This window comes from Entelurus aequoreus, linkage group LG05, assembly GCF_033978785.1.
Source record: "Entelurus aequoreus isolate RoL-2023_Sb linkage group LG05, RoL_Eaeq_v1.1, whole genome shotgun sequence".
In the NCBI taxonomy this organism is placed as follows: Eukaryota; Metazoa; Chordata; class Actinopteri; order Syngnathiformes; family Syngnathidae; genus Entelurus; species Entelurus aequoreus.
The window spans coordinates 78,277,591-78,300,523 of NC_084735.1; the positions used below are offsets into that span (position 1 = coordinate 78,277,591).

Consider the following 22,933-nt stretch of genomic DNA (forward strand, 5'->3'; position numbering starts at 1 on the left):
CGACAAGGAAAAGAGGCTCGGGGGAGCCTGGCTGCCCTGATGGAACCATTGCTGCGGGGTACGTGAGAGATTCCTGGAATACTTGGAGAATCATGTGCCTCTCAGTCCTTTCCATCGAGGACGTGGAAGACATCTACCTATTTGGAGCTGTGATCGCAGGGCATTTGCTGATTGGGCTGGGCATTGCTCTGGTGTATCGTCAAATTCGGAAGACGATGGCAGCCACTCAAGGGGCCAACAGGCTGTTCAACGCAATGGAAGGAATGGGTCGTGCTGTGGGATCACAGACTGGAGCGATTGCTGATTTGAATCGCAAGGTAGATTCCATCTTGATGATGTTACAGAAAGAATAAATTGGAATTGTCAGAGCCAGCATATAGAGCAGGAATGTCATTGTTTTGACTGCTCGAAGAAAAAAACAACATCTTAATCTACGATTTGACCCCCTCGAATGGCCTTGAGGAACAGGCTGTTTGAAAACACTCCCCCGAGGACTCCTCAAAGATGGACGCTTTTGACCTTTCCCTTTTCTTCAAAAGCACCTGGGTCGGACTCTTGAACTCTTGGGGCCGGCCTCGGCCCATAAAGACAATCCAACATCTCACCCAAGTTAATTGGGCATACATGCACGCACATACCCTTCCCCAATCAACGCCTTCACCACTGCTTTATTCCTCCGGGGTTGTGGGGGCTGAGCAGCGCTTAACAGCAGCTGCTGGCCTCCAAGGTCCTGTTGGATGACTTTGTTGCGAGTTTGTTGTGATTAAATGTACCTTGTTTATGTGTGCCATGCTATGTGAGGTTTTTTTCCTCGGACTCAGTCTGGACCATTCCTGAGGGTCCAGCCTCAGACTGATATTTTTTTTACTTCCACCCTCCCCCCAATGTCACCTTTTTCCCACCTTTTTGAGGAGCGCCTAAGTGAGGCTGATCCGTTGGCGGTCCCGTCTTGTCTCCCTGTAACGTATGTCTGCTCTTAGCGGGATTGTGCCGAAAATGTAATTTCAGTTCTTATGTGTCTTGTACATGTAAGAATGGACAATAAAGCTGATTGATTGATTGATTGATTGATCTACGGTCCGTAATATCATCAAAGGGTTCAGAGAATCTGGAGAAATCACTGCAAGTAAGCAGCTAAGCCTGTGACCTTTGATCCCTCAGGCTGTACTGCATCAACAAGCGACATCAGTATGTAAAGGATATCACCACATGGGCTCAGGAACACTTCAGAAACCCACTGTCAGTAACTACAGTTGTCGCTACATCTGTAAATGCAAATTGAGACTCTCCTATGCAAGGCGAAAACCGTTTATCAACAACACCCAGAAACGCTGTCGGCTTCGCTGGGCCTGAGCTCATCTAAGATGGACTGATAGAAAGTGGAAAAGTGTTCTGTGGTCTGACGAGTCCACATTTCAAATTGTTTTTGGAAACTGTGGACGTCGTGTCCTCCGGACCAAAGAGGAAAAGAACCATCCGGATTGATATACGCGCAAAGTTGAAAAGCCAGCATCTGTGATGGTATGGGGGTGTATTAGTGCCCAAGACATGGGTAACTTACACATCTGTGAAGGCGCCATTAATGCTGAAAGGTACATACAGGTTTTGGAGCAACATATTTTGCCATCCAAGCAACGTTACCATGGACGCCCCTGCTTATTTCAGCAAGACAATGCCAAGCCATGTGTTACATCAAAGTGGCTTCATAGTAAAAGAGTGCGGGTACTAGACTGGCCTGCCTGTAGTCCAGACCTGTCTCCCATTGAAAATGTGTGGCGCATTATGAAGCCTAAAATACCACAACGGAGACCCCCGGACTGTTGAACAACTTAAGCTGTACATCAAGCAAGAATGGGAATGAATTCCACCTGAGAAGCTTAAAAAATGTGTCTCCTCAGTTCCCAAACGTTTACTGAGTGTTATTAAAAGGAAAGGCCATGTAACACAATGGTGAACATGCCCTTTCCCAACTACTTTGGCACGTGTTGCAGCCATGAAATTCTAAGTTAATTATTATTTGCCAAAAAAAAAAAAAGTTTATGAGTTTGAACATCAAATATCTTGTTTTTGTAGTGCGTTCAATTGAATATGGGTTGAAAAGGATTTGCAAATCATTGTATTCCGTTTATATTTACATCTAACACAATTTCCCAACTCGTATGGAAACGGGGTTTGTAATTAAATGTTTCAAAGGACAAAAAAACAGCACGCTACAGTCGCAAGTTTAATAAGGACGTGTCATTTTTCTGCTTGGGATGCACAATATTTTTTTCAGACTGATACAGATAACTACCTGCTTCTCAACACCGACTGACAACTTGATTTATTTTATTCTTTAAATTTAGTGTGTCCTTTCTTTGTGGCCGGCTTGAGTCAACTTCTTCAGCAGCAGGTGTCTCTGTAGGCCTTCAAAACATTGTCGTAGTGATGCGATTCAGGTGGCTGATAAGGTTATAGTGTCGTGGCTTGATGTTTTTTCCCTCCCTACGGAACATTTGGTGCAAATAGCATGCGGAATGTCTTCTGAAACAGCGAAGTAGTCCCACACGATATTGCTAGCGATATAGAACATATATACCACATCAAATAAATGTAGTTTACACTACAGTGATGTTACCATGTATTAGTCCTTCTCAAATAGTGAGGGGGCACGGTGCGATGCCAGGGGGGGGGCGTGTGGCCTTGGGGAACATGCTTTTTTCGCTGTACCAGAATATGATGAAGCGTATGTCGCACTTGGCTTCACTGCAAACATGGTAGAAGATGAGGAAAGACCAGCGTGTTGTTTCCTTCAATGTTAATAAGCTTACAATATTATGGTGAGGTATAGTTATAACCATTTTATAGACAAATGATACTATTTATAGTCACAGTGGAAAATGGGGGGGGGGGGCAAAATATTTTCTCCTCCATAGGGGGGGCGGAATAGAAAATATTTGAGAAGCACTGCCATATATAAACGTAAAACAATACAAAAAACAGAAGTGGTAATAATGGATATTATAGAAGCGGATATCATTGTTTACATTCAGAGCCGCCATCTTTGAAACAAACTCGGGTTTGGTCAGAATGCTCCAGCTTTCCGAGCTGGAAATCCGACTTCAAGGGGCGTTCCAGTTGAAATTCCGACTAGGAACTTGGAAATTTTGACTTCCCAGTGCAAATGGTACGCACCATAAGCTCAGGGGAAGTTTATGACAGGATTACAGTACGGAAAAGAAGCGCTTGATTTGCTCAACCTAACCCACTTACAGCACAGAACAGGTATCTAATTATCTAATACTTTCACCTGAGCTTTTTTAAATGTTATCGGATTAATCGGTTCGACATCATAGTTTCTCATATCTGTCCAATACTTATCATGCACTTATCAACAAGAGACAACATTTTACAGGCAAAACTCCAAAAATGTGAATGTCGTGCAAAAGCTTGTTTATTAAAGCATTTAGATTTACAAGGTGAAACTAATATAAAAGGAACCTCGATATACGAACCCCTCTTTGCAAACTTTTTGATTTACACATTTTTACATCACGTCAAATACAGTATGTCTCCATGTGCAAACCATGTCCCTTGTGTACATAGCTTCATTCATTCATTTTGTGTCCAGCCTGCGGGCATAAATCAGGGCGCAGCCTTTTTGGGGAGGCGGAGCAGTACACTACTCGTCACTTCTCAGCGCTTAAGTCTTTTCTGTGTTTTTTCACCTTTTGACAAGTTTGTCCATTTTGCTAACTCAGTAGGTATGTACAACAATATTTCTCAACAAAAAGAGGAAAAATATAATCTTGGAGAAAAATCTAACTAAAAACATTTCCATGCACTTAAAACCTTCAGCATATTAGTTTGTGGAATTAAATTATGGAATTGGTTAAGCAAAGAAGTCAAACAATGTACTAATATGATTCAGTTTAAGAGAATATTCAAACTACAACTGTTTACAAAGTGCAAGGAAGAAGAATTGTGACAAATGTATTGAACTTATTGAAAATACGATATTAATATGATTTCATTAAGTGAATGATAACTGACTGAACTATTCTATTACCACAAGTGGTGTATTTAGAAATTGTAAATTGTATTACAAATTGAGAACGAAAAAAAATATGTGTTGCTTGAAGTGGAAAGTAGGATCAAATAAGATTTTCTTCTTTCTACTCCTTTTTGGGTATGGTGTAAAGAGAAATGGAAAATATTTCATGGATCATATTGAAACTGTACACATATTGTGTTTTTTGTTTCCCTGTTGTGGTGGGGTTTTTTTACAAAAAGTCCACAAAAAATAAGGTATCTGCACTGCAACCACATCATTTCCCCATTATGGGATGAATAAAGTCTATCAAATCGTATCATCATATAATGTTCGAAATAAACTTTAACCAAGCAATGTGACTTTCAAAAAACTCAACAGACCAGCATGGAAAGAAGGAGGGAATCGATGTGGAGTGAAAAAAAAAACTATTTTCAAGGAGTACAATAACGGCGCTCAAGTATGGAAGAATCAACAAAGCAGGCTTCGTCCCACAGCAAGTTCTAATTGTGATGAGATCGGACTTTTCAAGAAAAAGATGCCAAAAAAGACTTATGTCATAGCGTAGAAAAAATACTTCCTGTTCTTAACACGTCCACACACACGCACACATGGCCGCTCTCTCCTAATACCTCCCTTCTCTCCCTATGTCTGCCTGCTGCTTTCTTGTCAACTATGGGTTATACTTGTATAGTGCTTTTCTACCTTTTTTAAAAATATATTATATTATTAAATATTATTATTTTAGCAATAAGTTTATTAAAGTTAGGGATTTTTGTGTTTTCTGATCATTTGTGGGGGCACCAAAGGGACTTCTGTGTGGCAGAGCAGTGCATACAGGACAGCAGCTTGTTGTTGTGACTTCTGAATAATGTTTGTTTGACACATCTAAACTCACAGATTCGGACACTCGGCGCCATCTTAAAAGTACGCCGGCTTCCACCGACCCCCGGCCAGAGCACCAGGGCAAAGATAGAAGGCCCATCAAAATTCCGCAGGAATTTTCTACTTTGATATACAATACTGTATAGCACTTTATATTGTGTTTGATGTGTACAATCCTTCACGAAAGTATGGACTTTTGTCAAGGCTGGAACCTATTATTAATATTTATTTTGTTTCTTATCAACGTTGTGGCTCGCAGAGCGCAGAAAACGAGCTAGATGATGCTAATCATGCTAACTAACAGGCTTGTTTCGGCGCCCCTGATCATCTACCTGTCTCGCAATTCATTGCGGCGTTTAGCAAGAGGAACAGCGAGTACATGCGGCTGAGGTGAGCGTTCAACACATTTTGTTTGGATCCTATTTTTTTTGGATAGTTTATTTAAAAAATACGTGGAATTGATGTTTTGACGTGAAAATGAATGTTTAAAAATGGTAATTGCCGCGTTTTCGCAGACATGCCTGCCTGTAAATGAACAGAGTAACTCCTTGTCAGTCATCCACAATCTTTGTTTATGTGAATGGAGGCGGGACTGCTACCGACAGAGCCTTGCTAGTCACGGCCGGCAAAAAAGTACAAAATATGTGAAGGAAAATTGGAGGCACGAAATTTCAAGTCAAACTCTCACTTACCCATCTTATGCAAATAACTTGGCGGTACTGTGGGCTTTTGTTAAGTTTTCTCCGCTGCTATGCTAAGTGGACCCCTGCCTGGTTGCCTGGATTTCAAACTACCTCACCGATAGGCCACAGTACGTCAGACTGAAGAACATCACGTCTGACACTGTGATCAGCAGCACAGGAGCACCGCAGGGAACGGTGCTGGCCCCTCTTCTCTTCACCCTGTACACCGCTGACTTCTGCTACAACTCGGAGCTGTGTCACATCCAGATGTTCGCGGATGACACAGCCATCGTCGGGTGCATCAGGGACAGCAGAGAGGAGGAGTTTCGGAGCCCGGTGAGGGACTTTGCTGTTTGGTGCCACAGGAACCTCTTGCAGCTCAATCCGTCAAAGACCAAAGAGCTGGTCATTGACTTCCGGAGGTCGAGTCCAAGGTCACAACCTATTGTGATCGAGGGAGTTGAGGTACAGACCGTGGACTCATTCAAGTACCTCGGGGTGTGGGTGGACAATAAGCTGGACTGGACTGTTAACACGGACCACTTGTACAGGAAAGGACAGAGCAGGCTGTACCTAGGCTGCGCTCCTTCAACATTTGCAAAAAACTCTTGTGGATGTACTACCAGTCTGTGGTTGCTAGTGTTCTGTTCTACATCGTAGTGTGCTAGGAGGGCAGTACATCTAAGAAGGACAGCTCCAGACTGGAGAAACTGATCAGGCGGGCCGGTTCTACGATCGGAATAAAACTGGACTCACGGGTGACGGTGGCAGAGAAGAGGACTGTGGAAAAACTAGTGAGCATCCTGGATGATGCCAGTCACCCTCTGCATACCGTCATCAGTAGCCAGAGGAGCCTGTTCAGTGCAAGACTGCTTCATCCCAAGTGCAGGACTAATAGACTCAAAAACTCCTTTGTCCCACACGCCATCAGACTGTACAACTCCTCTCTGGGGGAGAGGGGGGGGGGTACTAGGATGACAGGGGATGCAAAACAATAACATATACCCCCATTGCTACTCAGTGGCCTAATGGACCTACTCAGTGGCCTAGTGGACCTAATCAGTGGCCTAGTGGTTAGAGTGTCCACCCTGAGATCGGTAGGTTGTGAGTTCAAACCCCGGCCGAGTCATACCAAAGACTATGAAAAAAAAAAAGGGACCCATTACCTCACTGCTTGGCACTCAGCATCAAGGGTTGGAATTGGGGGTTAAATCACCAAAAATTATTCCCGGGTGCGGCCAATGCCGCTGGTGCCCACTGCTCCCCTCACCTCCCAGGGGGTGATCAAGGGTGATGGGTCAAATGCAGAGAATAATTTTGCCACACCTAGTGTGTGTGTGTGACAATTATTGGTACTTTAACTTTAACATTATTTATGATTTACTTTTTACTTTTTAAATTCGATCTCAATTCTGTACACTGCTGCTGGAACTTTAATTTTCCTGAAGGAATCAATAAAGTACTATCTATCTAAAACAACACACCACTGGGCACGCACAGCACACTGACTGTTGGTGCTCACCAAGCAGAACAAGGTAGCCTACTTTAGTTACGTTTTGAAGTTTTACAGCGTCCTAAAAAATCAAAACATTCAAAACAAGACAGGAAGTTTATGCATGTTTCAAATAAAGGTAATGTTAATAGATTTGTAAGACCGTTCAAAATCGTATTTAGGACCTTTTATGAGATTTTAGGAGAATTTTTGATATTTTAAGCCCTTAAATTCGAATTGTTGTATTTAAGACATCTTAAGACCCTGCGGATGCCCTGTACCACAGATTATCTAAGGGGCCGAAGCGCAGGTCAGGACAAGGAGGGTCCTGCAAGTTACGAATGTGTGAGTACGCCCTTACTTACATGAGGGAAAACTCTTGATTGACGTAGAATAGCGTTCCCTCTGCGAAGTCTTTGGGTGACGATACCAGCGGGTCGTACGACAACACCTGCCGCTTGAGTTTGGGAAACGCCACCAGCGACTGAAGGAACAACGAGTGTCTCAAAAAAAGATACTGTGGGATAATAATATTTTTTATTTTACCCAGAGAGTACGCCTTAGCTCGGCGTCTGGCAGCTCCGTGGCGAGCTTGAGGTTTTCGAAGCTGATCCTCTCCCGGGGCCTCTGGTTCCAGGCGAAGAGCACGGCCAGCTGGAAGGTGGTCACCTCCAGGTCGTACTGACCCACCTCGTTCTTGAAGGTGATCTGTGGTGGGGGGGAAATGAAACAAAGACGTTTTATATTTTTCACCAGCAACTAAAGTGAGGCACATAGCTGTACAATGTCATGATGTCCCACACAAAAAAAGCTGTCTCTACAAAGAAAACCATACGAATATGGTTGTAGATGACCACAATGTATCCCACTGGACATCATCTGATTTTTTTTAATTTTTACTGCATATATACGAGTGCTATTATAGTGTTGTAGTTCTATTTACTGGTGAAGTAATAGTTTCACCTAGAAATTCATGCTTGTCAACGACCACAATGTACCCCATCGGGCTTCCTCCTGTTGTTGATGATAGTGTACAATGGAACCTCTGTTTGCGAACTTTTTGGTTTACGAATTTTAGAATGCGCCAAACATGTCTCTATGTATGAACGTTTCATTCATTCATTTTGTGTCCCATTGGCAATAGTTTTTTGCCTGCTCATATTGAAGAGATTTGGGAAGCAGTCTTCGTACCACAGCAAGTTTTTAATTGTGATGAAAAAACGTACTTCTCTGGAAAAAGATGCTAAAACTTACTAATTTCACAGCGGCGGAGAAGATTACCTCTCATTCAGCAGCCCCTTATCCAAGAGCGCACACACACACACACGGCCCCTCCCCTGGCCTCCTCCCTTCTCCCAGTCTGTCTGCTTCCTTCCCCCCTCTCTTAAGCTGCTCCTTTGCCAATGTTAATGTGTGCAAATGGATTTTACTTTTTAAAATGTTTATTATTGTAGCAATATGGTTGGTAAAGTTGAAGATTTTTGTGATTTCTGATAGTTTGTGAGGACACGTGTGTGTGTTGGCAGAGCAGCACATACAGGACAATTCAGCTTGTTGTTTTAGCTTGTTAATAAATTGTCGAGGCTGGAACCCATTATTAATATTTACATTGTTTTTTATGGAGAATTTTGTTTTCTATTCACGAACCCTGATCAAGAAACAATTAACTTCATAATTCGAGGTTCCACTGTATATGCACGTGTACATAAATATTTAGAAAACAATCTTTGTGACTTTTGTGGTTACAGAGCTTAAAAAAGTATTTAGTTTAAGTGCAAAGAGAACAAAACGTTGGTTGGAAGCAGGTAACAATTAAGAGAAAATATGGAAACTCAAATTATACACAAGTATGTGATCAACTTTAATAATAATTTTGACTGCATAAGTGGGGGGAAAATAATTTCTCTATGACTTCACAATCATTAATTAGCAAGTATATTGCACAACACAGCAGCAACAGGAGGACCAATGTTGTAATAGCGCCAAAAATCAAACCAAAACCAAATCAGCAATATTGGCGCTGTTGACTTCATTGTAAGCAACAGTACACCTGACAGCTAAGTTGCAACATTTTAAAGCACATGCAAAGCAAGGTAAAGCTGCTCATGACAATTTCAATGCAGCAAATGGAGCTAATAAAAACTGTCAGAGGAGGTTTCCTATTACATCGCACTGAGAGCGTGTTAATATTTTAATCTATTAGATTGTGTACCTAATAAAGTGTGTGCAACCTACTAATAAAAGTCCCAATCAATCAATCAAGCGTGTTATTGCGGTTTGCACTCACAATGCCGTTAGACATGAGGTGATGCCAGTGAAGCTTGCGTCCGCTGTGATTCTTTTTGTAGAAGTCCTCCACTTCTGGAATCAAATCTTCCAGCTCCGTGGGCAGCGAGACAAACACCTTCTCACTGCTCCTCGACCACGCTCCGGCGTTCAGGATCTTAATGTTGACGGAGTCAGCTGCCGGATGGAGAAAGGTCAACAGCGCATTAGAACAGGATATTGCAAAGTTATTACCACTCTCGTGCATCTTCACCTGGCAAAGCCAGCTTGTTATGTTTATGCAATTCCTTGAAAGACTGGTTGAGGTCCTCTGACACTTTAATGTCCTGGAACATCCTGGCCAGTTTGTTGACGTAGTCAGCCGGCATTCCTACCTCCTGTTGGGATCGATAAAATCATATCAATAATCGATTTTCCTCAGTAAAATGACAAAGACTTTCTATTTGTTCTTACCCTGAGCCACTCCACCATGTTCTCCTCAATCTCGCTGTCCGCCGAGATGTCCAGGATAAGGCGGCGGGTCAGGTGGGCTTTGTGGTAGCGCATGAACACGTCTTTGTTCTGGACATACTTAAGAACCAACAGCTGGAAATGAATATTTGGAAAATTAACATGACAGAATGCATCATTTTAGTAAGGATTGCTAAAATTAAATACTTTTTTTGCAGATGTAGTTTTTTGTTTGAATTAACGTCACAAGATGGCGGCAGCTGCATTTTAAGTATCACAAGCAGCTTCTTTCAGCTCTGCATGCGCTTTAAAATGTTGCTACTGAGCAGGCGGTATGAAACACACACACACGTTACACTTGCTGTCTTATATTGATTTTAATCAACTTTTTAGTAGAGGTGTCCCGATGCAACTTTTTCACTTTCGATACGATACAGATATTGGAGCCTCGAGTATTGGTCAATACCGATATTAATCAGTACATACTTTTATTATTTTGTAGTGTGCAATGTCAAAAAAGGTTTGATCGAGTTAAATTAATGAAATAATGGTAAGTTTGAAGAATACTAACATATTTATTATTAATTGTAATGGCTGTCTTTAAATTGAAGTGAAATGGTCATTTGTCTTTTGGCGACATCTAGTGGCCACAATAGCTCATAAAGCTAAGCTCAAGGTAAACTGCACTTATTTTGGAATTTTGCCTATCGTTCACAATCATACTGAGAAACAAGAACACACGTCTTTTTTTGGATTTTACAGAAGATAATGGGGATGGCGTGGCTCGCCGTGCCAGCAACTTGAGGGTTCCGGGTTCGATCCCAGCTTCCGCAATCCTAGTCACGTCCATTGTGTACTTGAGCAAGACACTTCACCCTTGCTACTGATGGGTGGTGGTTTGGGCTTTGCATGGCAGCTCCCGCCTTCAGTGTGTGAATGGGTGAATGTGGAAATAGTAAAGCGCTATGCAAGTATAGCCAATTTACCCCCCCAAAAAACGTTTGGAAGATGCGGCTAAAGGGAGTCACCGTTGTAGCCTTCAAAGCCCTCTAAAACAACTTCAATAATAACAATAATAATGGGTTATTGCTTTATTGATGCATTTTTATTTCCAGGCATTCTCGGGCTATAAAAAATGATGTGGTCCCGGCCGGGCCTTGAGTTTGACAAGTGATCTACAGTATTTGGTCATAATCATAATAGAACTCAGTGTTGACCTGCTTGAAACCATTTCCCATGACGCATCAGGCACAATGCTAACAAGGATGAGGTTTAAAAACAACACGCACCACTTCCTTGAGCTTGGCCTCGATCTCCTCCGATGTGAGCTTCTTGCTCAGCGGGGTCTTCCTCAGCAGCATGTCGCAGTAGTTGGCCAGCAGCTCCGGACACTTGGACTCGGGTTGAGTTTTCAAGCCCACACTGTGGAGAAAGGCGAGTCCAATCACATGATTTATTGTTCAATAAAATACAAATAAATTGAAGGTATCAAAAATCTTTCACTTGCTTGTGAAGAAAATAAATAAATGCACACATCAAATTAAATTAAACACAAAAAAAAACACAGTTACACACTTACCCTTTCTGTTTCAATGGAAGTTCTAATTTAAATATAGTGGCATCGTTGACGACTGCTTTGTATGCCTGCAAAGGGATGAAAAGAAGTTGACATATGTTAAATGTGATCCCGGGAGACTGAGGATTATAACACTGATGCTAACGTTTTGTCATTTTTTGATGAGGGATTTGCTCAACCAATGGCACCTGAAAGTACCAGCTTTTACCAATGCATAAGGGGACGAGACTCACTTTGTCTCTCGCCGTGAGGAAACGCGGGTCATCCTGAAACGCTTCCTTCACCAGCCGACTGAAGCGGTTGAACAGCGTGAGCAGCTGCTCCACATATTTCTCAGAGTCCTGCGACAACCAGGGACAAGTCTTGTCAAGGCAGAGACCCGCATGTAATGTTATCAAGGCCGAAAGGGCACTCACGGAGGTGATGGTCTCGGCGGATGCCACCATGTCAGCCAGGCCGGCGCTCATGATGTGCTCCTCCAGGTCCTTCAGCATGGGTTCGATGCCGCTCGGCACTTTGTCCATCAGTGAGAACATCAGATGCAACTCTAACATTTAAAAAACAACAACAAAAAAAACACTTGAGATGCAGAAACACACTGATTAATATGACAAGGTTGGAATTGGTGTTAAATCACCAAAATTATTCCCGGGCGCGGCCACCGCTGCTGCTCACTGCTCCCCTCACCTCCCAGGGGGTGAGGATGATGGGCCAAATGTAGAGGATAATCTCACCACACCTAGTGTGTGTGTGACAATCCTTAGTACTTTAACTTTAAGTCTTCTTATGAAGTTTAAGTCAGGGCTGTTTTTTTTATATCACTTCTTGTGAAGAAGGACAAATTCAAGGTTTTTGGACTATTTTGGCACTTTTACCAACCTCTTGACAATAATTCCAGATCAGATTGCTAACCCCCGAACTTTAAAGCCTTCAAACCAACCACTTAAGCAGAAAAAAGGCTTCTGCACCAGAGGAGGATGATATGGAAAAGCATCAAAAATCAGGTCGTCTCCAAGAAGTAGTAACAATGTTAAATAATATGGGAGTTGGGCTGAACTAACAAAATATATTAGGGAGGGAGGAATGATAATGCAACATTCATAAAAAAGTGAATCGCCTGAAAGATAAAGTGAATGTTTTAAAAAGCAAAATAATGTGAAGAATCACATTATGTATGAAATGATGTGTACAATCCAGGAAGTGCAAGAGTCTGTAAGAACAGTGTGATTATGACTGGGCTTCTGATAACGTGCATGCCTAATGGCAGAGCAGCTGAGAACAGAGGACAAGATGATGCTGCTCCAACAGGTGGTCAACTTTCTGCAATCACATGGGGTGGATGAAACATGCATTCCAATATCTGCATTTCCATTACCCCTAAAAATGTGAAAATACCTAAATATTGCAAAATAACAATTGGTAATGGAAACAACCATTTTTTTTAAACTCTCAAATATAGCTATAACATTTTTGCACACATATGAGGTGGTTTTTGAGACGTTTCCATTATGAAGTGTTTCGCAAAAGCATGATGGAAACTCTTTGCGCATTTAGAGGTCACCTAAGTACCAAAATGGTGGGGCGCCAATGCAGGACAACTAGGGCAGACGGATCGTTTTGTCTCGCTTCCGGTCGGAGCGGGTCCCTTCCCGCAATAGAGGCCGACCCGCAGGCTCGGATAGACCCACATGCCCGAACAATGTCAAGGAGGCCATAAGGACGTTGCCTTTGAGCGATCACCCGCTGCCTTCGTCATCTATTGACATCACGGCAACAGTGGTGGTAGCAATATCTTCCTCAAAGTGGAGTCTCACGGGATGAGATTTTACGAGAATTACAGTTTATGACGCAAACAGAATAGAATAGAATGCCTCTTATTGTCACTATACACAGGTACAATTAGATTAAAAGCAACTCCAGTATCAGTGCGACAGTCTACAAAATGTGCAAAACATAGGAAGAAAAGAACAATTAAAATAGTGCATAAGGAGGTAAGGTGCACAGTCCAGTCCTGAGAACGACTTATGTTCAATGTGTTGTTTACAGGAAATAAATATTATACTAAATCATCATCATAGCAGTCTGTCGGGCGCGACAATGACTGTTTCATTTCGGTCGGATCATAGTCCTCCACACAGCCCGGTCTTTTGCCTTCAGCTGCCAGGTTGCAGTGTCGATCTTCAGTTCCCTCAAATTCCGTTTAACGAAATACTAAATACTAAATACATATATACAGAAGCATGTACTTTGTCAACATTTTAAAAATATCGCTTTTATTTTGCTAAAAACTGCAATTGAAATGCCGCTATTGTCCAGCAGGAATAGCTTTCATCATCACAAATTTCATCGACAAAAGATGCAAGGTCAGTATGCTGAGGCGGAGAGTCAAGCTGAAAGGAACCAACGTCAGTGTTTCCCACACATTCATTTATTTGTGGCGGCCCGCCACGAAAGAATTAAGGCCGCCACAAATAGATTTTTCGGCTTTTTAAATTTTTAAATTTTTGTATTTTTTTGTATTTATTTTTTTTGTCGTCCTTTCCAGCTTCTCAGGCAAATCATATAGTTGATGTAGATGCCCATATCGGCTGTTCAGATTTACTTTACAAAAGAGAAGTGTAGGATCAAGATTTTTGGAGCTCTTTGTTCAGTGGATCAGATGTTTGATGAAGCTCTGTGTCTATCTACCACCACTACTGTTTTCTGTTTATTTGTTACTGAGTGTGGCAGGACACCTCTGCCTCTGTTTCACTTTATGTTGCTGGTAAATAATATGGTTGTAGTAGTAGGCTACAGTTAAATTATTTAGTATGCACTAATTAAAGGGGCAGAGCTTTAAGAGACATTTTAGCTTTTATATTTTATAAGATATATTTTTTGTAAGAACCACAATTAATAAATATATTTCAGTGAATAACTTATTGTTCAAATCTGTATATAAATATGTACATAAAGTGTTGTAATTATATTGTAAAATGGATGGATGGATGTTTAAAACAAAACTGTTATTATTAATTAGTAAGTATACATTTTTTTAGCCTTTTTAGAGAAAATCATATCATTGTAGTAAATTATGCAAATTACTCGATGATGTCATGGTGACCACACCCATAGCCACGCACATAGCCACGCCCCCACCGCCACAGGTATCTTGGCAGTTTATGGGAAACACTGAACATCTACAGAAAAATTAACATCTGACAAAATACAACACTGACATCGCCAAGAAAGTACGCCAGTTGAGGAAGCAGGGGGACATTGAGGGCACTGAAACATCTAAATGAAGTCAAATGGAGGACAGGATGAAGCCAAAGAAGTTGTTGTCAAAGACGTCAAGGAACGGGACAAACACTGAAAATTAATCATCTTAATCTTGACTACAGGGAAATAAAAGACAACTTCTCAGCTAAAGTCGATTATTACAACTCAATAGTAACAGAAATAATCCCAATAACATGCACCTGGGGATAGGTTGATTGGCAACACTGAATTGGCCCTAGTGTGTGAATGTGAGTGTGAATGTTCTCTATCTGTGTTGGCCCTGTGATGAGGTGGCGACTTGTCCAGGGTGTACCCTGCCTTCCGCCCGATAGTAGCTGAGATAGGCTCCAGCACCCCCCGCGAACCCAAAAGGGACAAGCGGTAGAAAATGGATGGATGGATGGATATTAAATTAATTGACTATCATTTATAAGTTATTCCTTTATGTATATCTAGGCATTATTTATGAATTGTAGAAATAAGTCAACATTCTTGAGTCTCATTGTTCTTGCTCTCTATTTACATATTGAGATGTACTGGTATTTATATATTTTTTCCAACACCTTGCTTTCTTTCACACAGGGAGAGAACTACATTTAAACATGTAAAAGTTTTGATGTGAATGAATTATTGGTAAAATACATGGAATTTACTCCTCTTGGGATATGTTGAAGTGTGCAAATGTAACCACGTGTTGTTCCTTGATGTAACTTGGTAAACATGTCTGAAACAAACAAAAATCCTAGCCAAAACCAATTTCTGGAAGCTTTTGGTACTCACTATCTGTTTCATTTCTTTTGATCATGCCCGGACACTCTGCTAAGATGGTCTCCTTGAAGGACGTCACCAACGCGTTGACGCAACACTCCATCAGCTGGGAAACAGAAACAGAGGTTTGTGTGTGGAGATGCACAAGCACAAACGTATTGGGACATTAGAGATGGATACATTTCACATTTATATCAATATCGGTATTTAACAGTGCCATTTTTTTTGCCATTTTTAGGTATGTTTATGCGATGTTGTCCAGGTAGAGTCTCATTTGCAACTATGTATTCATTTCAGTTTGTTCTAGGTGTTGCCACTGTCTGAAAGTAGTATTTCCCATTAAAGGGATCATATTTTTTTTCTATATTTAAAACACTTTCTTGTGGTCAAAATTTTGCATAGATTATGTTTCGCAGACCGTCTTCCTGCGCCGCTCAGGCGCACACACCCAAAGTCTTCAAATATGGAAAATACATCTGCGTTTGGTCAAAATGTTGCATGTATTATGCTCGTCTCTTCAAGATGCGCCGTTTTGTGGGCAGTCTTATTTACGTGGCTTCACTTCGCCATCGTCTTCTACCCCCAAATTTTTTGGGGTGTTTTTAGCGCTTCCATATGGAGTCTACTGACAGATATCATTTAAAACTATACGCTAATTTGTATTAGAAATGGCAACAGCGGAGGTTGCATGTGCATGGGCGAGCTAGTCTGCTCCACAACAAGAGGATACAATGGCAGACATGCACAAAGCTCTTCAGGTAAATTTCTACCCTACATGTTGGAACACCGTTACAAGTTGTTCAAACTCCTAACCACTCGTTTAAAGGAAGCATGAAGGAAGGCAAGATTGTTTTATAAAAAATTGCATTGTCTTTATAAAATATGAACGACTACATAAAAAGACTGGATTTCACAAAAAAATCAGAATTGGACATCCTAACCTGCAGTTAGATCTAGTTTTTGTTACCAAATTGGGAAGTGTTGAAATTGCCATGTAAAATCGCTAATGCTAATCAGTAGCATCTATATGGCATATCCAATGTAATTTGCCATTGAGCTAGTACATTTTGAAAAGTGGAGGTTAAATTTTCAGTGCTTGCTATAATGCGTGGTTTGCTTTGTTGGATTGACAATTGCAAGTGTTTGAGCCGGTGCAGAGTCTGCTACCGGAAGTGACGTCATGTACAAAAAAAGGTATGGAAATATGGCACTGATTGATTTCGCGTGAATTGGTACCCGGTAGTACCAATGAAATCTGTTTGGTTCCCATAAAAGTACCAGATTCAGTACCCATCTCTACGAGACACACTTTTTTTATTACTACCATATTTTCTGGACTATAAGGCACACTTAAAATATATATTTTTTCTCAAAACTCGACAGTGCACCTTATAACCCGGTGCACCTAATGTAAGGAATGCGTTTAGTTGAGCTTACCCACCTCGAAGCTATTTTATTTGGTACATGGTGTAATGATAAGTGTGACCAGTAGATGGCAGTCAAACATAAAATATTAGTGTAGGCTGCACTATGATGGCAGTCTCAAGTAAACAACATTTTAAATGTTACATTGAAAATATAGAACATTACACACGGCGCTCAAAAATCTATCAAAATGTTTTAGTACAACTTTGGTAAGCTATGAAGTCGCACCGCTGGATGGATTGTCGGCGCATTATCTGGCGTTTTGTTTCGCAATATTACGCTATACCAACTTTTCTTACCTTCTGGTACCTGCTGATCTGCATTTGGGATCTGCATAAATCCTGAAAAATAGCACGCGTCCGCGCCGACGCTGTAGTCGATAAGCTTCTTTCGTTCTCTATCTTCTTGTTATGTGACATTCATCCTCCGCTGTTGCCATTTCTAATAAAAAGTAGTGTAAAGTTCTTACCTATATCTGTCAGTAAACTGGCCATGAAAGCGCTAAAACATACCGGCGTAGTGAGTTTACCTTATTCACCCAAGGAACTTTAGTTATTAGAGTTCCGGTCGGATGGTTTTTCACGGGACACATTTCCAGTGTGGTTGTTTCCTGATGAAGAGATGCTGCTCCGTTATTGATTTAAGTAAAGTTTGAATGTCATCAAAACAGTTAGCTCCATCTTTTGACACACTTGTTCCACTCCCGTCCTTGCACGCTACACCGCCACAACAAAGATGACGGGGAGAAGACGCTGCCGAAGGTGAGCCACGTAAATTAGACAACCCACAAAACGGCGCATCCGGGAAGCGACTGTCAGAAAGCAGCTTGAAGATGATCTGACCAAAGAACCACCATTACATGTTATGTAGACCGCAAGGAAGTGTTTTCAATTTAGAAAAAAAATTATAATATGACTCCTTTAATGCGCCCTATAATCCGGTGCACCTAATATATGAAAAAGACCATTCATCGGCAGTGCGCCTTATAATCCGGTGCGCCCTATGATCCGGAAAATACGTTACAAAGTACTCACTGCTTGTACAGAGTTGCAGTCGCGCCTCGTCTCCAGGTATCGCAGTGCACGTTTCTCCTCTTCCCTCAACTTGGAATCAGCCTGATGACAGGTTGACAATGTGTATTCATACAGCGCTCCACATATATGTTTATTAAAAGATCCCAGCCTGTGCGACACTCACATATTTCATGTAGTTTTGGACGCCGTTCTGCTGCAGATAGGCGGGCGCCTGAGTTCTGTAGAAGCGCTCGGTCGAGTCCATGTAGGCCTTTTCGAAGTTGTCTCTGTAGATCTGCAGCTTGTCATCGGGGTTGGAGCACAGGTTTACTGCAGCCACAAAGAGATGACATCGAGAAACACAACAAAATGAAAATTAGACATACTTTATACGTATTTTGACAATTAAAAGTGTTTTAACAAGTTTTTAACAAACACTTTGCCCAAGGATTTACTTGAGCCTTGTTTTGCAACTCAAGAAAGAGAACAAAAGAAGAAACTGAGAAGGGAGACATTGGTTAGTAGTGATGAGTCAATTGAGCATCGAGTGTGTTCAAGGATGTGTGTGTCACTTTAAGAAAAAAACATGTGATCGATGCAGCTGTTGTGTCACTTGACTGTGAAGCGTGAAACAGTGTTTATTAGGAAGCGTTTCTTTTGGCTCACGAGTGACAGCTTGTACAAAATGAAGTCAAGGGAGTGACCTGCGGTGTTTGATATCGGCTTTTGTCACCTTCATCAAGTGCAATGGATTTTTCTTTTATAGCGTCAAATAAGGTGAATGTTGTTCTTTTCTTGTTTTTTTGGTTCATTGACCAGAGTTGCATGATTCACATTATTTTCTACAAAGCTAGTGGTTTGAAAAAAGCATTTTCTATACATTTTATTTGCAGGTCAAATGTAGTGACTTTTTAATCCAGCAGATGGAGCCATTTTGAAACACAAAGTATCAGAGCAGTGTCAATACAACCAGTGAGTGTGCCAAACACTCATTGAGGCAATATATATTGATCCGTAGTGGTTAGCTTTTTTCTACACTTGTGTGACAATAAATATTTTTAAAAAAAGAAACCATAATTAAACATGAGGTCTAAAAGTGTCTAGTTTTTCAATCTTAAAATGTCTTAAAATTAGCAGGGGTTCATCTTTTAACACTTGAATGATTTGAGGAAATTAAAATGTTAGAAAAATGAGTGTACATTTAATATAGGTTTTATTCAAGGCCTTTGTGTTTTGTAATAATGAAAATTACAAAAATGGAAAATAAAAAAATGTGTAATGTTGACCACTAGATTTAAAATGTAAGCTTCTCTTTTTTAATTTACTTTGTGTACACTTGTGTGACAATAAACATTAAAAAAGAAACAGTAATTAAACATGAAGCCTAAAAGTGTCTAGTTTTTCAATCTTAAAATGTCTTAAAATTAGCAGAGGTTCATCTTTTAACACTTGAATGATTTGAAAAAATTAAAATGTTAGAAAAATTAGTGTACATTTAATATAGGTTTTATTCAAGGCCTTTGTGTTTTGTAATAATGAAAATTACAAAAATGGAAAATAAAAAAATGTGTAATGTTGACCACTAGATTTAAAATGTAAGCTTCTCTTTTTTAAATTTACTTTGTTTGAGCAGAATTGATGTTGTACATGATACAGCTATTCACAGTGTGATCATGCAATAAGTGTGCATTGCTCACCGTAGGACTCCCGTACTCCGATGACCAGCTGCGAATCGAAGGCTTCCCCTAGCCGCTCAGCATGGACCAGCTTCATTGCACTGTCTTGTAATCTGTTCTTGATGTTGGAGAAGATGGACTCGTTCCACGTGTCCAGCATCAGCTGCAGGGCAAAGTCGGTGGATAGAGGTCATTCATGTACAACGCCGCGTTAGATTATTTGTGTACGGTGCCGCGTTAGATCTAGCACGTCAGTTCGGTCTCTCACCTTGCGGACGATACTGTCCTCAACATTGGACTTCTTGTTGCTGCCCTGCTTTCCCATCAGCGTGATCTCCAGTTGGCAAAAAGGCTTGGGCAGGATGTCGCACTGTGTGAAGAACTTCCTCCACTCTACAATATAGGCCTTCAGCAGTGCCGTGTCATCTTGGTGACTCAACACCCGCTTTGTGACAAGACGCAAACAAAAAATGGCATTAGAGACACTCTAAAATCAACATATTCTCACATTTTATTGCACACAGTTTGTTTAATTTAGGGTGCATTAGATGGATTTTCTGACTATTTCTGGACAAAAAATGGGCCAATTGGTCTCGCTTTTTGGCTGTCTATCGTTTTGTGGCAGATATTATTTACATGTCAAAGTCCTCCTCCCGGCCATGCCCCTTTCTGCTGCATCTTTTCCCTGTCAGCCATGTTGTAGCTTTTAGCGCTTCCATATCAAGTCAACTAAGTTAAAACTATACGCTATTTTGTGTTACAAATGGCAACAGTGGAGGATGCATGTGCATGTACGAGCCAGGCTGCCTCACAGCAAGAGGATAGAGAAAAAGAAGGAACTTGTAAACTACAACTTAAAATAATATAATAATACGTCATTACAGTCTCAAATTCCAAATGGAAAGATTGGGAGTAGGCAATAATGTTTTATGAATATCCCTGCCATGCCTCTATGGTTTGATTTCAGTTACGAGAGTTATGGGGATCCCGACTACACAAAAACCAACAGGTAAGAAAAGTTGGCTTTGCACAATCGGAGCCCTTTAGGCTCATGACACAGTAAGTTGAATGATGCGGACACATTTATCAATTGATACTTTCTAATACACTTCTGCCTTGAAGATACTTACCATATCTGAGTTATTGTGCAGAACTATGGGGAAATAACTACAAATGTGCACCGTGTTACAAAAAAGAACAGTTAGACTGATACATCATGTTGGATATAGAGATGTATGAATCAAAAATATTGAAACTCAACGATTTGGTAAAATTGCAAACAGGTAAAATTACGTACTAAGCAAATTATAACCTGCTACCCAAGAATGTACAACAATTCTTCTCAAATAAAGAGGAGAATTATATCCTTAGAGGAAAAATTTACTTAAAACATTTGTATGCACGAACAACACTTAAGACATTTAGTATATCAGTATGTGGAACTAAACTATGGAATGGATTAAGCAAATAAGTTAAACAATGTAATGATATGAGCTAGTTTAAGAGGTTGTTCAAATTAAAAGTGCTTACAAAGTACAAGGAAGAAGAATTATGAGAAATACCTTCAACCTTATTGAAAAATAGATATTCTTTATCTCAGTATGTCAAACATGACTGACTTAATTATCTATTGCAAGAACTGCTGTATTCATCATTCACTGCTGTATTTGTGCTACAAATAGAAGACAGTAAATGAACATATGTATTTGTAAACGCTCTGACGTGGGAAAGTGGTAGGATTATATAAGATTTGCTTCTTCCTACTCCTTTTCAATAATGATGTATAGAGAAATTATATGAAATTATGTGTGATGTATTATAATGTAATTGTGTTCATGTTTGAAATAAACTAAACTCAATCAATCAAAAGATTTTGTCTGTGCATATGCAAGTATAATTAGTTTATACTACGGTATATATTGACAAATTTGCTGTTTAAACTGCAATCTTTTTTAACTAACACTTATTACATGTCTAGCTTGTGTGCTATTGTGTGCTTAGCTGTTGTGTAGCTGCTATCTCCTCATAGCCTATAGCCTACCATGCAGTGACAGAGCTTGTGCGCCACCCCAAACTAAATTTGCTCTTGACGCTGTCCGTCAAGTAGTTGCTCCCCTCTATTCTGTCACCAACCACATTCAAAAACACAGTATTTGTATATATTATGAGAAAACTCTATGTCTAAAATAAAAGGGGGCTTTTAATTTGAAGTTCTACAAACAGGATCTGACAGGGGACGACTGCAGGTAAGACACTCCCACAGAGTTCTCCAACATTGTGATGGAAATGTTGCAGCCACAGGTTAAAAATAGGGTGACTAGACATCCCGCATTGCTAACAGTCGGCCTCTCGTTTTGAAATGGGTTGTTCTGTACGGCTAATCTGACACTTATCAAGTGGAAGGCATTGTGTGGCGAAAGCAGTGAAGGTCGGGTTGTTTAGTCATGTCAATCAAACTGCGACACGGATGGCCACACCCACCAATTAGAAATATGCAAATCAGGTCAGTACGGCATCTCCATGTGCAGCACGAGTGTGAGCCATGGAGAAAGGAAAGAAAATCACAATCTGTACAGCTAAGAAAGGTAAAATAGCTACAACAAAGACTAGCAAACCATCTATTCCTAGGTAAAACCAATACAAGGAGAGTCTGGTAAAGTTTTGTGTGAAAGCTGCTCGAGTCATTTACCATTTCACACGCAGGTGAACATGACATGAAATGACAGAAGCTGCGAGGCTTACAAAAAATGAGTTGCTCAAAAAGAAGCTTCCCTGTCCATGCACACGTTCCTTCTAAAACACAAAGAGGATTCAAACACAGATAAAGTAACAGCAGCCGAACTAACTAGCGTCTAGCACCGTGAAACAGTGAAGTCACTTTTCATGGACAAAACTTAAAAATAAAAACAGACAGGTGGTCTCCTTGGTGCTGAAGCAGTGCTAAGTTTGATAATGAGGACACAACTAAAAATATTATTTTGTTGTAAGTTTAGTTTTTTTCCTGGCCAGTTTAGATTTGTATTTTAAGTTTTATTTATTAATTTATGTACTGCCTAATGTTTACCCAGTGATGTCTTTATTTGGCATTGTCCAGTGATGCAAATAATTTTCTAATGCATTTTAAGTAGTAATCTATGTGAGCTGACTGAGTTTTGTTTTGTTCAAACAATTGACATATGTAGCCTACTACAGTACACGTAGCTTCATCCAGTAAGATTACTACCTAAATATGTGCTTCAGGATATTGTTATACTAGAACACTTAATTGTGATGTTTGGCGTTTTACCTGCTGTAATGCCATTTTCTATCAGAACAATTATAATTAAGATGGTTGAGACTTGTTTGTTCAAGTTCCCTTTCTGTAATGCTTTGATTTAAATAGAAATAT

At 40.5% G+C, this 22,933-nt stretch overlaps 1 protein-coding gene across 1 annotated transcript in view; it reads right to left on the bottom strand.

The window, feature by feature from the left end:
• LOC133651063 (cullin-5) overlaps nucleotides 1-22,933 on the bottom strand; it is a 43,274-nt gene that overhangs the window by 5,247 nt on the left and 15,094 nt on the right. The window contains exons 4-17 of the mRNA XM_062048974.1: nucleotides 19,814-19,990; nucleotides 19,567-19,708; nucleotides 18,054-18,199; nucleotides 17,891-17,971; nucleotides 15,444-15,537; nucleotides 11,819-11,949; nucleotides 11,636-11,743; nucleotides 11,406-11,470; nucleotides 11,116-11,248; nucleotides 9,830-9,961; nucleotides 9,630-9,753; nucleotides 9,378-9,553; nucleotides 7,637-7,798; nucleotides 7,456-7,574 (exon numbers count right to left, since the gene is read on the bottom strand). Coding sequence (XP_061904958.1) covers nucleotides 7,456-7,574; nucleotides 7,637-7,798; nucleotides 9,378-9,553; nucleotides 9,630-9,753; nucleotides 9,830-9,961; nucleotides 11,116-11,248; nucleotides 11,406-11,470; nucleotides 11,636-11,743; nucleotides 11,819-11,949; nucleotides 15,444-15,537; nucleotides 17,891-17,971; nucleotides 18,054-18,199; nucleotides 19,567-19,708; nucleotides 19,814-19,990 — 1,790 coding nt within the window. The remainder of the gene's footprint in view (nucleotides 1-7,455; nucleotides 7,575-7,636; nucleotides 7,799-9,377; nucleotides 9,554-9,629; nucleotides 9,754-9,829; nucleotides 9,962-11,115; nucleotides 11,249-11,405; nucleotides 11,471-11,635; nucleotides 11,744-11,818; nucleotides 11,950-15,443; nucleotides 15,538-17,890; nucleotides 17,972-18,053; nucleotides 18,200-19,566; nucleotides 19,709-19,813; nucleotides 19,991-22,933) is intronic.